The sequence below is a fragment of the Zosterops lateralis genome (genome assembly GCF_965231275.1).
Source record: "Zosterops lateralis genome assembly, chromosome: 2".
Taxonomy (NCBI): Eukaryota; Metazoa; Chordata; class Aves; order Passeriformes; family Zosteropidae; genus Zosterops; species Zosterops lateralis.
Genome location: NC_139763.1, coordinates 14,180,088 through 14,192,568, shown reverse-complemented (window position 1 = coordinate 14,192,568; position 12,481 = coordinate 14,180,088). Strand labels below are relative to the sequence as shown.

Below are 12,481 nucleotides of genomic sequence, written 5' to 3'. Positions count from 1 at the left end.
AAACTGGTCATGTGGAAGGTTTCCCCTAATGATGCCTTATCTGTTTAACACATCTTATCCCCTTTATACTTCTCCATTGTGACACTATTGATGTCTACTCACCCCTCTCTGGAGAAGGGCTATGGCTGGCCTGATTGCAGCTCATGGTGTAGGAACAGAGGGGGCACAGGGTAATGGGGCACAGCCTGACAAGAGTCTTTACTTTTAACTGCTTCCATCAAGCAAAGCATTTGAAACTGCCTCCTCAGGCTCATAAATTAGTACCATATGGTGCTGGCACACCAAAAAACACAATGCCTTAGCTTGCTTTGGCTGTTGTATAGATGAGAGAAATGTCACATTTCTCAAGTGTGACTAAATAGGTTCTCACTCCTCTCTGCATATAAAAATGCAGGGTATTACATGGGCCCAGAAACTGGGTGTTACAAATAGGAGCAAGTTCGATGAACATCAAGAGTGGCAACTGTATGAATTGGAAAGCCTGAGGGATCAATCCACTGTTACAGAAAATGGGAATATGAAACAGGTAAATTGTATGTCTGATTCCAGACATTATCTCTGGAGGATATTGGATGATTTCCATCCACAGCAGATGCATAAATCATCAAAAGTTAAAGTACTGGAAAATTGCTAACCCATCCAGTCACTTTAATGTGTTCTGGCCTACTTTAAAGCAAGCTGCAGATCTGAGAGCAGATCTCTCTGTGGCTTTCCACCCCTGTTTAACAAGTTTGGCAAAAAATACATTCTTGTAATTAATTTTTACCATGGGAAAAATAAAAATCTCTGCACAGCAAAGCTAGGACAAAACTAAAATGGAGAAACTGATTGCTTTTTAAGGAGCTTAAGTTCTGCAAAGTACAGTTGGTTATTACTCCGGTGTTAACAATTTTGTACTTACTCGGGTGTTAACAATTTTGTACTGAGATTTCCTTGGCTAAGGTATTTAGTTTATTTAACTTACGTAGAGGTCAGACTCACTGCCCTTGTTTTCAGAGAACAGACTAAGCCAAAATCCACCTCATTCAGAAAACACTTCCAAGGTTGTTAATTGGATCAGTTCCCAACTTTAAGACCATGAAAAGTCATTCAACTAAAAGCTACAGTTTGGTTAATTATCTTCACCTTCTTTTTCCTTCTGACTACATGCTTTGCAGTGCTTTGGATAATCTGTCAGGAGAAAGATTAGGAAAAATTACTACTTGACAGTAACTTCCTGATTGCAATAAATGAACTCCAAATCAGGAGGAGAAGAAATAGACAGATTAAAAAAAAAAAAAAAAAAGAGCTTTTGCCCTCTGAAACTTCTTCCAAAACTTTGGTATTTTGGATTTTATTACAGTAAGTTAAAATTCAGTTCTTGGTATCAAGTTGCCACCTGTGTTAGATGAAAAAATCCTTGCAGAATTACCTATAAGAGCCAGAGGAAGAAGTGAGAGCATGCGTGACACAAGGTAAATCTTATGGAACATCCTCAGCTGACCAAGGACACCTAAGTAACTTGGACTCTTTTCTGGGCATAAATTTGCCAAGAGGGCTTTCTGAGAGGTGGGGGATGATAGCAGAGCAACTCTTTGCTTTCCAGGAGTGAAAATAAAGGTCATCGCTATACCAACATAGGGGAAGCACCAGAAGCACAATCCCATGCATTTTGTATGACGGGCAATCTGGGAAGGTAAACACAGGAGGAACCCACTGACCACCTTAGAATTTTTACCCTGAAATGACAGAACTTAAACACAGAGGAAATACTTGGTTTCTGCTGGCATTATGTAATTCCTTTGACAAAGAAAGAATGGTAAAGTCAGAAATTCTCATCAATAGCACTCAAGTACATATAAACAGACTCATACCATGTACAATTCACCACAGGAAAGAAAAGATTCTCACACAGAAAAAATAATTACATGGTGTAACTCAAACTTGTGAGATGAAATACATGACAAACTCCAAACAAAGCAATGTTTAGAACACGCCTGAAGACGTATTGAAAAGGCTGTGAGAAAGGAGGCTGCCAGTTTAAGCCAAAGAAAGACATAGCTGTCTGGTAAAATTAAATAGTGCAATAAAAGGGTTAACCATTAAAGCCCTCTACCTCATTAGAAAACAGGTATTTTATTCAGCACCACTGGTTGAACAACATTTTTTGTAATACATGAGAAATGCTACCAAGGGTGACAGCACCAGGAGACATTTGAAGACATCAGATATACAGCAAAGAGTATTTTTTTTTTGTTCCTTTAAATACCACATGCCATCATGCAATCTAGAATGTTTGGTGCTCAGCAGATGATGGTTAATGTTGGCATTCATTCCAGTGGATAGATGACTTACCAGTCACTGCACTCTTAAACAGACATCATGATGAGGTTTATTTTTACCTGTAAACATTGTCCTAAGCACCTTTCAGCACAACTATAGATTGAATGTAGAAGTGAAAAGTGTCAATGAAAACAAGAAACTGAAGCTGCCTTTACAAATATCCCCTACCATCTTCCTCAAATGAAGGTTTTGCACATGCCAAGAAAGTTGCCTTGGACCAGGTGGTGCTTCAGTTAAAGGGTGACACTGAACCATCAGCAAGACTTGCCAGGCTGGAGGCTGGGTAGGAGATCACATATCCATTCACAAGAGTGTTATGAACTCAAAGGGTACAGAACTGATACAGAATCTGTGCAACACCCAAAGCAACACTGCCTTTCCATATTATGAAGCTAATGGATTTAAATAAGAAACAAATAAACACAAAAACCAGAACCCCAAAATCCCAGTCTATAACAAAGGGGAACAGATGTTGAAATTAAGAATTTCATGTCAACAAGGATAATTCATGGCAAAGAATATAGAAGGCATTCACCAAATAAACTCTTTGCCAAAATAACATGAATTTCATACCATACAAAACAAGTGAACACAGGTTACTAACTACTGCCAAAAAATAAGGCCACATATTAAAAAAAAAGAAAAAAAAAGTGAAGGATGTGGTATGAACCAGTCAGTGTGAGAGCTCTTAGTGAAACAATGGGAACTTTGTGGGAGATGCCTGATGAACTACAGAGGTGCTAACAAATAGGTAAAGTCAGGCATTGTGACATCTTGGAAAAAGGTATTGCCAAAAATTCAACCTGGCTCACTGAGAAGGGAAATTAAAAAGGCAAAAATAAAGAAATATAAGTAATATTTACAGTGTGAAAAGATTGTCATCTTCTCATCCACTGTATCAGACTAATGCATTTGCTCTCCTTTTTAACTCAAAACAGGGATATATCACAATTAAAAGTGGCCCTTCCTCCCTTTTAATTAATCCACAGCATTCTTCCATTAAACAGTACATTGTGTAGATGAAGAAAAGTTACTATAAAAGGAGAGGAAGGAGGAGGGGATGGGAAATTACTTTAAAGTAATTTGAATTATTAAAATAAAACTAAAGTGCTATTTTAGAACTCACTATTGAAAAAAAAAATAAAGACACCACAGTTATTTTCAAGCATTCTTGACAGCAGACTTTTAAACCAGGGGCTTTGATCTGAGAAAGATTTGACAAAATAGTGACAGAGAAAGGAAAAGTGTGGCAATGGACTGACAAGGAAGGCTTTCATGGGACTGCTTGAGAAAATAGGATTATAACCTGTTTTACCTGCCCTCCCACCCTGCTCCCCCTCCCTGGCACTGAATGCTGGTCCAATACTTTAATCCTGAAACGAAGTTTCCCCGTTCCAGTTACAGGAATTTTTAAGAAGTATATCCTGGCCTTCTGGCACTCTGAGCTCCCAGCGTGAGATGAACACACATGGTCTGGGAGGGTCTGGGAGTCCTTGATCCTGTGTGCCAAGAGCAGGGAATGGTCTCTCCTGGCTGCTGAGCAACACCAGAGGCTGCCCTGCCTGCTCAGCCTTGGCAGTTTAAATTCACAGCTTCACATTGGGGGCAAATGTAACAACCAAGTCAACTCCAAACATTCGTTCAAGCTTGAAATGCAGAGTGAACAGATGAACACACTACAGCAATTAAAACTGGGAAGACTGTAAAATAAAGCTGAAGAGAAGAGCTTGAAGTTGCTTGTGTAAGCACATCCAACTTGATGGGACAGCTTGAACAAAATCTTACATAAACATTGACACAAGATGGTTTTGAAGACCTGTTTAACTGAGTCATCTCTGAAGTCCTGGAGAAAATAATCCAGGTTCACTAAATTTTTGAGTATTACAAAGTTTACACAAGAGTGTTTAAAGATTAAAAATATTTTATTTACACTTTTCTTTATACACATTTTATACATTTTTTTCAGCTTGAAACCCAAATAGAGCACATATGCAAGTCTGAGCACACATAGCAAGGGAAAATTACCTTCTGCCAAAAAAAGGGGGGGAAACAAGAAAAAAAAAGAAAAAAAAAAGAAAAAAAAAAAAAAAAAAGCTTTAAAGCAGTTAAAAAGAGGCAATTCTTAAATTACTTAGACAAGTTTATAGCAGCCCTATGGTAATCATTAGACAGTTAATCCAGATGTATATATGAGGTCATATACATATCATTTTAATTTTCTATAGGAAAAGTATTTCCAATAGCTAGACACAAACACAGTACAGTTTGAAAATAACTTTTCCTGTTAACTTATCAAATACATTCTTTTCAATACAAACAATCTGATATTGTACACTGGAATTGTGGGATATTATACCGGAATTGCAATCTCCAGCATATAATAATTTATTTTTAAAAGATCTACAAAAATAACAATATATAGGGAAAAATATTTAAAATAAAAACATAGTTCACTCTTCCCTTCACCTGCTCCAACACTGACATAAAAGTTAGGTGGGTCTCACTGAGGTAATAAAAGCCTCCCTAAATATAGCTAACTTTACAGTCTACAGAGCACTTCATTTCCTAGATTTATAGTAAGATTTTTCTACCAGAGCCATAAATAAAAACTATCTGCAAATAGAAATTATTTTCCCCTAGTTACCAACTTAATATTAATCCAAAGGTATTTCAAATTGATTTTTGAAAGCTACTTTTAAAAGATTACATAGATTGAACTTAGAGAAGTATAAAAAAATTAGTAGAGGGACACACAGGAAAGCTGTGCTCAAAACAAATTAGTTTTTCTGCCACCTGCCACATACAACTATGTTTTATGATGTTTACCCACACAAATGGAAATTTTCAAGTTACTTACCAACTTTCAAAAATAGAATACAGATGCAAAAGTAGTCATTAGTATTTATTTTAAGCAGCTTTAAGTTGTTTAACAAACATGAAAATCTCAGAATGTTAACTACAGGACACCAGCAAGCTCTGTTTAAATAGATAATGTGTTTTCCAGTTATGTTCTTTCCATTCCCCTTCAGTAAACCCCCCCACGTGACAGATGCTTATTCAAGTAACTTCACCACCTATATATATATATATATTTATTAGCAAGAGAGCAGGAGGGATGTTTTCTCTGATGGTCCCAACCCTATAAACTCTTAAGCACAGGCTTACACTTGTGCTTACATGTTTTCCTTGAAGTACCTTACGGTTTTCTGTTTCTTTGTATTGGACTACTCACATATGTGAAGTCCACACCTGAAGAGTTAATAAAATCTCGGGCCAATTCACTACTTTTTTTTAAAGAAAAAGTATAGTAAAAAGGCAAAATACCTCTAGAAGTGCATTACTTCTAAAAAGACTGACATATGGAGGCTGACACAAACTAGAAGATTATTTTAAAAAACCATTAGTGTCTCTCCACAACACTTATCCTCCCTTTGCTAAAGAATGGACATAATGAGTTAAGCACTGGAGTTTTTTTCATCAGTTTGAATTTGCATCTGCTGAATTTTACCTTTGTTTCCTGGGTGTCAAGTGAAACTTCATCCCTGACACAAGTAGTTACCATATTATAAGCATGAGGAAATGCAGCACTTGGGAATTCTAAGACAGGAGGGCCTCAAGAATAAATAGCTGCAAATCTCAGGAACCAAGGAAATATTACAGTCAAACCCTCAGAGCTAGTTCTAACAGGACTGCTATCACACTGCAGGAAGTAGGGCATCCATATCTTTCAAAAGAAAGTAACATAAAAGCAGGTTGCCAGGTAGCTCATATGCTGCCACTTGCTAGCAGTGCTTTCTGAAACAGCAGGACCTCTGTAAAACCAAGGTCTGCCTTCTTCCAGCTGAATTCATGGGGAAAAGAATTCCTAAAGTTTCTTTTTGCCAGCTGATGCTTCCCACAATGAAACTACCAACACTCTGTGGCAGAAAGTGAGCTATTTTTTCCTTATCCAGTACTTATAAAAAAATATATCTGCCCCCTAAAAACAGACCTAAAAGCATGTGAAATGGGAACTGGCAGCATCCGGTTCCTTTCAGGAACACTGTGCTTTTTGTCCATTGTCTCATTTGAAAAGAAAATTTCCTCCTGAAGTTGGCTGCTAAATTAAGAAATGAAGCTGATACATTTTTTTCTATAGATGTGAAAAAAAACCCTCTAGATTGTAGCCCACTATGTCCACCTTTCTTTAAAAAGGCAAGTGCACTTGCTTTTCAAAGCAAGTCATATGTTGAATTTTATATATGTGGGTAACATTAGATTTGCTGGTATTCCATTATGGGATGGGAATAGGAGAACCTCCCCAAATCTAATAACCAAAGATCATAACTTACCTTTTCCTTCACAAATGAGAAGCATTTAAATGTTTTTTTTAAAACCCATCTTAATCTGACCATAATGCTCAAAATTTGATAGTAATAGGCAATTCTCATTAGCCATCTTAGGTTTGTTCCTATTAAGGTACTAAATTATCTGGAACTAAACACTAAGAGCAAACATTAAAAAAAAAAAATTTAAAAAAATCCCTCAAAGTAACAGTCTCAAAAGTTTCACTGCAGTATAAAAGAGAACAGAAGCTAATTTTTATATTTCAGGTCTGAAACAATGAAAGCATGGTAGATATGTAAATTGACAAAACATTCTCACATATCCCTACCATTCTAATCCCAAGCAAATTCCAACCATCCCTAATGCTGGAAAGGTTATAGGCAGCCTCTCAGTGGAGACAACTTCAGAGAACCTGAAACCAAAAGTTCAATTGTAATTTCACAGAACAATTACTATTACAATCCTGAACAAGATCTTTCAGAACTGGGCACCTGAAGATAAATATGAGCTTAAAAGCAGAGCACCAAAACCAATCTGGTTCTTCATTTTTCAAGTGTCAGCACTCACCAATGAGTTTAGTGGCAGTTGCTGAGTGCACAGAGCTTCAGAAGGCGCTTAAATGCAGACTCAAAAATGTAACTGGAGACACCCCTACCCTTCCCATTACTTTTAATAAAGTCTTGGCCATGTCCCTAAGACATCTGACTCCTGGCCACCACACAGCCAGAGCCAGGGCTGCTCCCCACATGGCACTGGCCCCACATAAAGTGAAGTACTCTTTGTAATGTGCCCTTGACAGCCATCTCACACAGGATTAGCTTGCTGTCCATCAAATTATTGAGAAATGAGTTGGTGACAAAAAAAAAACCAAAAAAACCACCCAACAAAAGCAGCCAACAAACAAACAAAAAAACCCAACCTTGTTTTTTTTTCTCTAGTGCCCCAATATTTCATGAACTATGTACAGTCAGCACACAGCCAGCACCTACCAGAGTCAGTTTGTCTCTCCCCATGTAGGGTGATGTGCACACAAGTCTCACATGAAACTGAGGTTTTAGTGTAAGCAACATTTGCTTTAAGTTAGGCTATCAAGAGAGTAAATCAGATTTCTAATTCAGTAAACTAAATTCTTATTAAAACCCACAAATTTAGCTGCAAACTAGCCTGCATGAGAAGGCTGAATATCAATATTTGGTCCAGTCTCTTCTGGTGTAAATAACTTATCACTACAGCTATGATGGCAAACATTCCCTCTTTCTTTAAAAACATATGAAAATACTCAGTTAATAAATAATTTCTAACAACAAACAAACACTAAAAATCTGCTGACTTGCCATATAGCTCCAAATACTCACATTTCAACCCAGAACATAATTCCTACAAAGATAGTGGAATACAATATGAGAAGTTTTACACATTGTTTTAACCTCTCTTATTTCAAACTTCATTTACACAAATAGGTGTTATTTTTAACACGGAAAATTTAGGGTGATTTTGGTCCCTTTGTAAGTGCATTCTTTTGAACTCCCTGAGTACTGTACATTCCTTTTCTACAGTGAATTCTGACTGGAAGATGCTGAATGAAGTGGTTTTGCATTGCTGCATATAAAGTAAAGTCTATTGCTTAAAACGAAACATAGCAGCATTAGATTTTACAAAACATGCAGCTCATGTTTCAGCATCTGAACAACATGTGAGCCTTCAGCTTCCCCAAATCTCTCCTTTGGGTTCTAGAAGTGGCTAATTTACATCCACAAAGATAGTCAAAATTCAGTTAGTGTTATTACTTACGTCTTGGCAGGTAATTCTTACCAATCTGCTGTCATTCATACCTGCAAGTTAACACAATGGAATAGTCAAAGCCCTCTTGGACCAGCCATCTCTATTCAGGCACTCCAAGGTCAGTAGCCATAGTTGTGTAGGTTTTTATAAAAGAAACAAATGATACTGACAAACCAATCATCTACCTCCATATTTTCAAAACACAGTAGTTCTTAACAGTTAATAATTAAATAATAATAATAATAATATTATGCTACTTCAATATGAATACTCATATTGAAGTGTAAGTATAAGCAAAGTATTGACAATAACCTGTAGCATATCAGTATCCAGTTCCAAAAGTAACTGTGGGTTGCAGCAGTACTGAGCATTTGCTTAGTGATGTTTTCTATTTTAATGAAAAAAGAAAACTAGGCAGCACGTTGAAACCAAAAAGAAACTCAGGTAAAATGAGTTTACTTTTTAAAAAATAATTTATAAAATAACAAATAACCAACAGTTCATTATGTAGCAACAATATAAAGAGTTTAAGGTTACTGAATCAATCAGTATATACTAAAGATAAGATAGTTTGATACCAAATGAGGCTTCCAGTTTTACTTAAGAACTTTGAATTATTTAGCTCATGAAAGAATACCTTAAATTCAACAGATATGACTGAATCTGTGCACTAGTTAAAATATAATATTGCAACTGCACATAAAAAGATGCATTTATATACAGTTTTTACAGTGTATGCACATGTGTGTATACATTTTTTTCACTCACCAACAAACACAACACAGACAATAGAAGGCAGCATAGAAATAGTGTTTTGAATATAAAAATGCTTTGTTTTCAATTTAGTAGAAAATGTGTAATTTGCATTTTGGCAGACTTACTGGTACAACTATACAAAACCAGGAAAAGGGTCATGCAAAAGGTTAAAATTCTTCTTCAAAGTAAATAAGAGGGGAAAAAAAGCCTAGTAGATTTGAGAGTACTTTGCAGTTAATGGGAAAAGCATCTAAAAGGTAACATAAAATACAGGAATGATTTGGTTTTGTTACTTTATACCTGGTTGTACCCAAGTACAGGTGATGAGCTGTAAAAAAAAAAAAAAACCCACAACAAAGCTTTCACAAGGTCAGACCAACGATCATCTTTTCTAATAAACCTGGTAAGTACACTCCCATACAACCTGCTTCTCTTGAGCATTTAGCTGTTGTTCTCATACCCAAGGAAATGTCTCTGCAGGAATTCAACTGGCTTGGAATTTTTTTGAACAAATTAGTATAGCTCTTTTGTATTTGATTGGGTTGTTCATTCTGCTTTAGCTGCAACGTCTAACATGCTCCAAAACATACTCAGGAAAGTGCAGGCTGCAGACCTGTAAGCCATCTAGCTTGCAAGGCATCCTTGGATATTCATCTTCTTTCCATTTGTTTTCCTCTGGATCAAAAGTGAGAATCGAATCACTGTAATGACCATTGTAACAAAGGCCTCCAAGAACCATTATCTGTTTGTCCAGAACAGCCACCCCGTGACCGCTCCTCCCTATCGGCATAGAAGCCAATATGGTCCACTGATCGGTGTCGGGGTCATAAACCTCTGTAGATGGACATCCTTGAGATTCAAAGGAGGCTCTCAGGATCACACAGACACCACCAAAGACATAAAGCTTACCATTATAAGAAATCATTTTGTGAAAGCATCTTGCATAATTCATTTTGCATTTGTTCTCCCAACAGTTAGTGACCACTTGAGTTCTCCGTGTTCGCTGCTCTACTGTCCCCTCTTTACTGGGATCAAACACACACACTTGCTTAGAAGTTGAAGATGATGTAATTCCACCAGTGATATACAACTTGTTACCAAGCACAGTCCCTTCATGTCCGTACTTATTGACTGGATAGGGATCCACAAATTCCCATTTATCTTCAGTGATATCATACCGTTCAGTTGAGTAAAACGTTTCATCCCTGGTTCTCCCAGCCACTGCATAAACATACCTGCCAATCACTCCAACAGCAAACTCAGAGCGTGGCACAGACATGTCTGCCATTCGTAACCAAGTGTTCTGTCTTGGGTCATATCTAAACACTTTGGATGAAGCATGGAACTCACCATCTGGCCCCAGTTCTTCCCCACCTAATAAGAACACGAAGTTATTTACAATGGCAAGGCAGTCTGGTCGTAAAGGTACTTGAGGACCCTCTAGTTCCCACCACACCCTCGGTTTGTGCAAGAGAAGAATTTTACTGTTTACCATACTGTGTCCTATCATTCCTCTAAACACTGCAGTCTGGGGTTTGGCAGAACGAATTTTGTTCGATTTCATTTCCATCAAAGGCTGTTGGTGAACGCTATGAAAGTAATTCATGGCTTGGTCAACCTCATGTCGCAGCTGCCGGGAGTATCGGTAAAACTCTGATGTTTTTACCTATGAATACATTTAAAAGATATTAAAATTCTGACCAAGAGAAACAATCCAGAAAATCTAAATCACTATGTGTCATTAGAAGATTATTTTACTTTGCTTCATTCAGGCAATCCTGAGAGCAATTGCATTTATGCATGAAGGTTTAAACTGATGTATTGTGATCCAAAATCCAGAAGGCAATTTTATGATTAAGAGCAGTGACTAACATTTTCAGCAGAATAATCGCATGCAGAATTAGACACAACTGAAATCCCCAAGCCTAAAAATCATTATTCCTCCTCCTGAAAAAAGCTTCTGTTTGTCTTCTGCTTAACCCATAAAGTACCCAAATTAAAATTCCATCTTTTCCTGGGTTTCAAAGACACTCTACATACCCATTCTATAGTTACCAAGGTCTACTCTAGCCTGTTTTTTTTCTGAATTCTCACAAATGAAGCCTGAGCTCTCAAATACTGGGCTCTACTCACAGGGCTAATTAATTGCCATGGAGTGGGAAGGGAAGGTACCAAACTGCCTTCCTTCAGAATCTGTGCTTGCACCAACCACTCATCATGATGACAACCTTATGGTTTCCCCTCTGTGAGTCTCCACATGTTAACACATGCCTTTAACACACGGAAACATCTCCACCTATAATCCTTTGGTTGTGCATTTCTTTGGTAAATTGCAGAGGCAGGTTTGAACTTCCACTTCCCATGAGAGAGTTACAACCTAAGAGCCATCCCTGCTCAGTTTCACTGAAGCTGTAAGCACAGGGGAAAATAAGGATTCCTTTCTGGGACCCTTCCTACTATCTAAGCCAATTTAAGTGCCTGAGGCTGGTCCTGAGAACATTCCTAAACATATCCCTGTCTTGAACATTTTAATTAATCTAGCTCAGGGCAGTCCTCAGCTCACCGTGGGAATCTCTTCAGAAGCCTCACTCTTCCTGTACAGAGTAACACAGCATTCTGAATCACACTTCTAAAACAAATAAAAACCTGCTAGATGTTGCCAAATCCACAAATCCTCCATCAGATTTGATCCTAAATCCTGGGTTCTTTCACATAAAATTGGATTGCTTTCAAACAGACTGAAAGCCTTTAGCACCACCACCTCTAAGGAAGAAGCAATGCTCTGAAAAAAATCTGAGTCCACTCTGAAATTTCAAGTGATCACAAGGTAACACCAGGAGCTACTATATCTAAGTATCTTGCCCCACTTCCTCCTATAGTCTCTCCCAAAGAACAAATGCCTCAGGGGTGATGGTATGAATTTTGACATATATGGAAAGTAATTTGGAAATTAATGTTCTTTATACTTTGTGAATAAAGTAGCTGCTTGTTCCATAAACACATACCATTAACATTTTGTTAGCCATCTGTTAATCATCTCTTCCTTGTGTAGTAATTAAGACATTCTGCTGTCAAAGAATGATTTTTTAAAAAAAAATCTTTGAACTGTTATTATTGAACACAATTTGCACAATTTTTGAGACAGTTTGAAGCACCAGATTTCAAAAAAAACCCCAGCCAAATACTAACCTACTGTTGTAAAGCAATGTATAGCTCAAGAGTGACAGTGACTTGATTTTTTTATATTTACACTTTTTTTTCCTCCACTTGAATTCTGACAAGTTTGACTTATTTT

The 12,481-nt window shown here is 37.3% G+C and overlaps 1 protein-coding gene across 5 annotated transcripts in view; it reads right to left on the bottom strand.

Moving 5' to 3' along the window:
• Positions 1 to 4,225: 4,225 nt before the first annotated feature.
• The window catches only part of KLHL15 (kelch like family member 15), a 28,360-nt gene continuing 20,104 nt past the window's right edge, over positions 4,226 to 12,481 (bottom strand). For all 5 annotated transcript variants that reach the window (XM_083884650.1, XM_083884648.1, XM_083884649.1 and 2 more), the window contains one exon: positions 4,226 to 10,852. In XM_083884650.1, the coding sequence (XP_083740776.1) occupies positions 9,743 to 10,852 (1,110 nt within the window). In that variant the 3' untranslated portion in view covers positions 4,226 to 9,742. The remainder of the gene's footprint in view (positions 10,853 to 12,481) is intronic.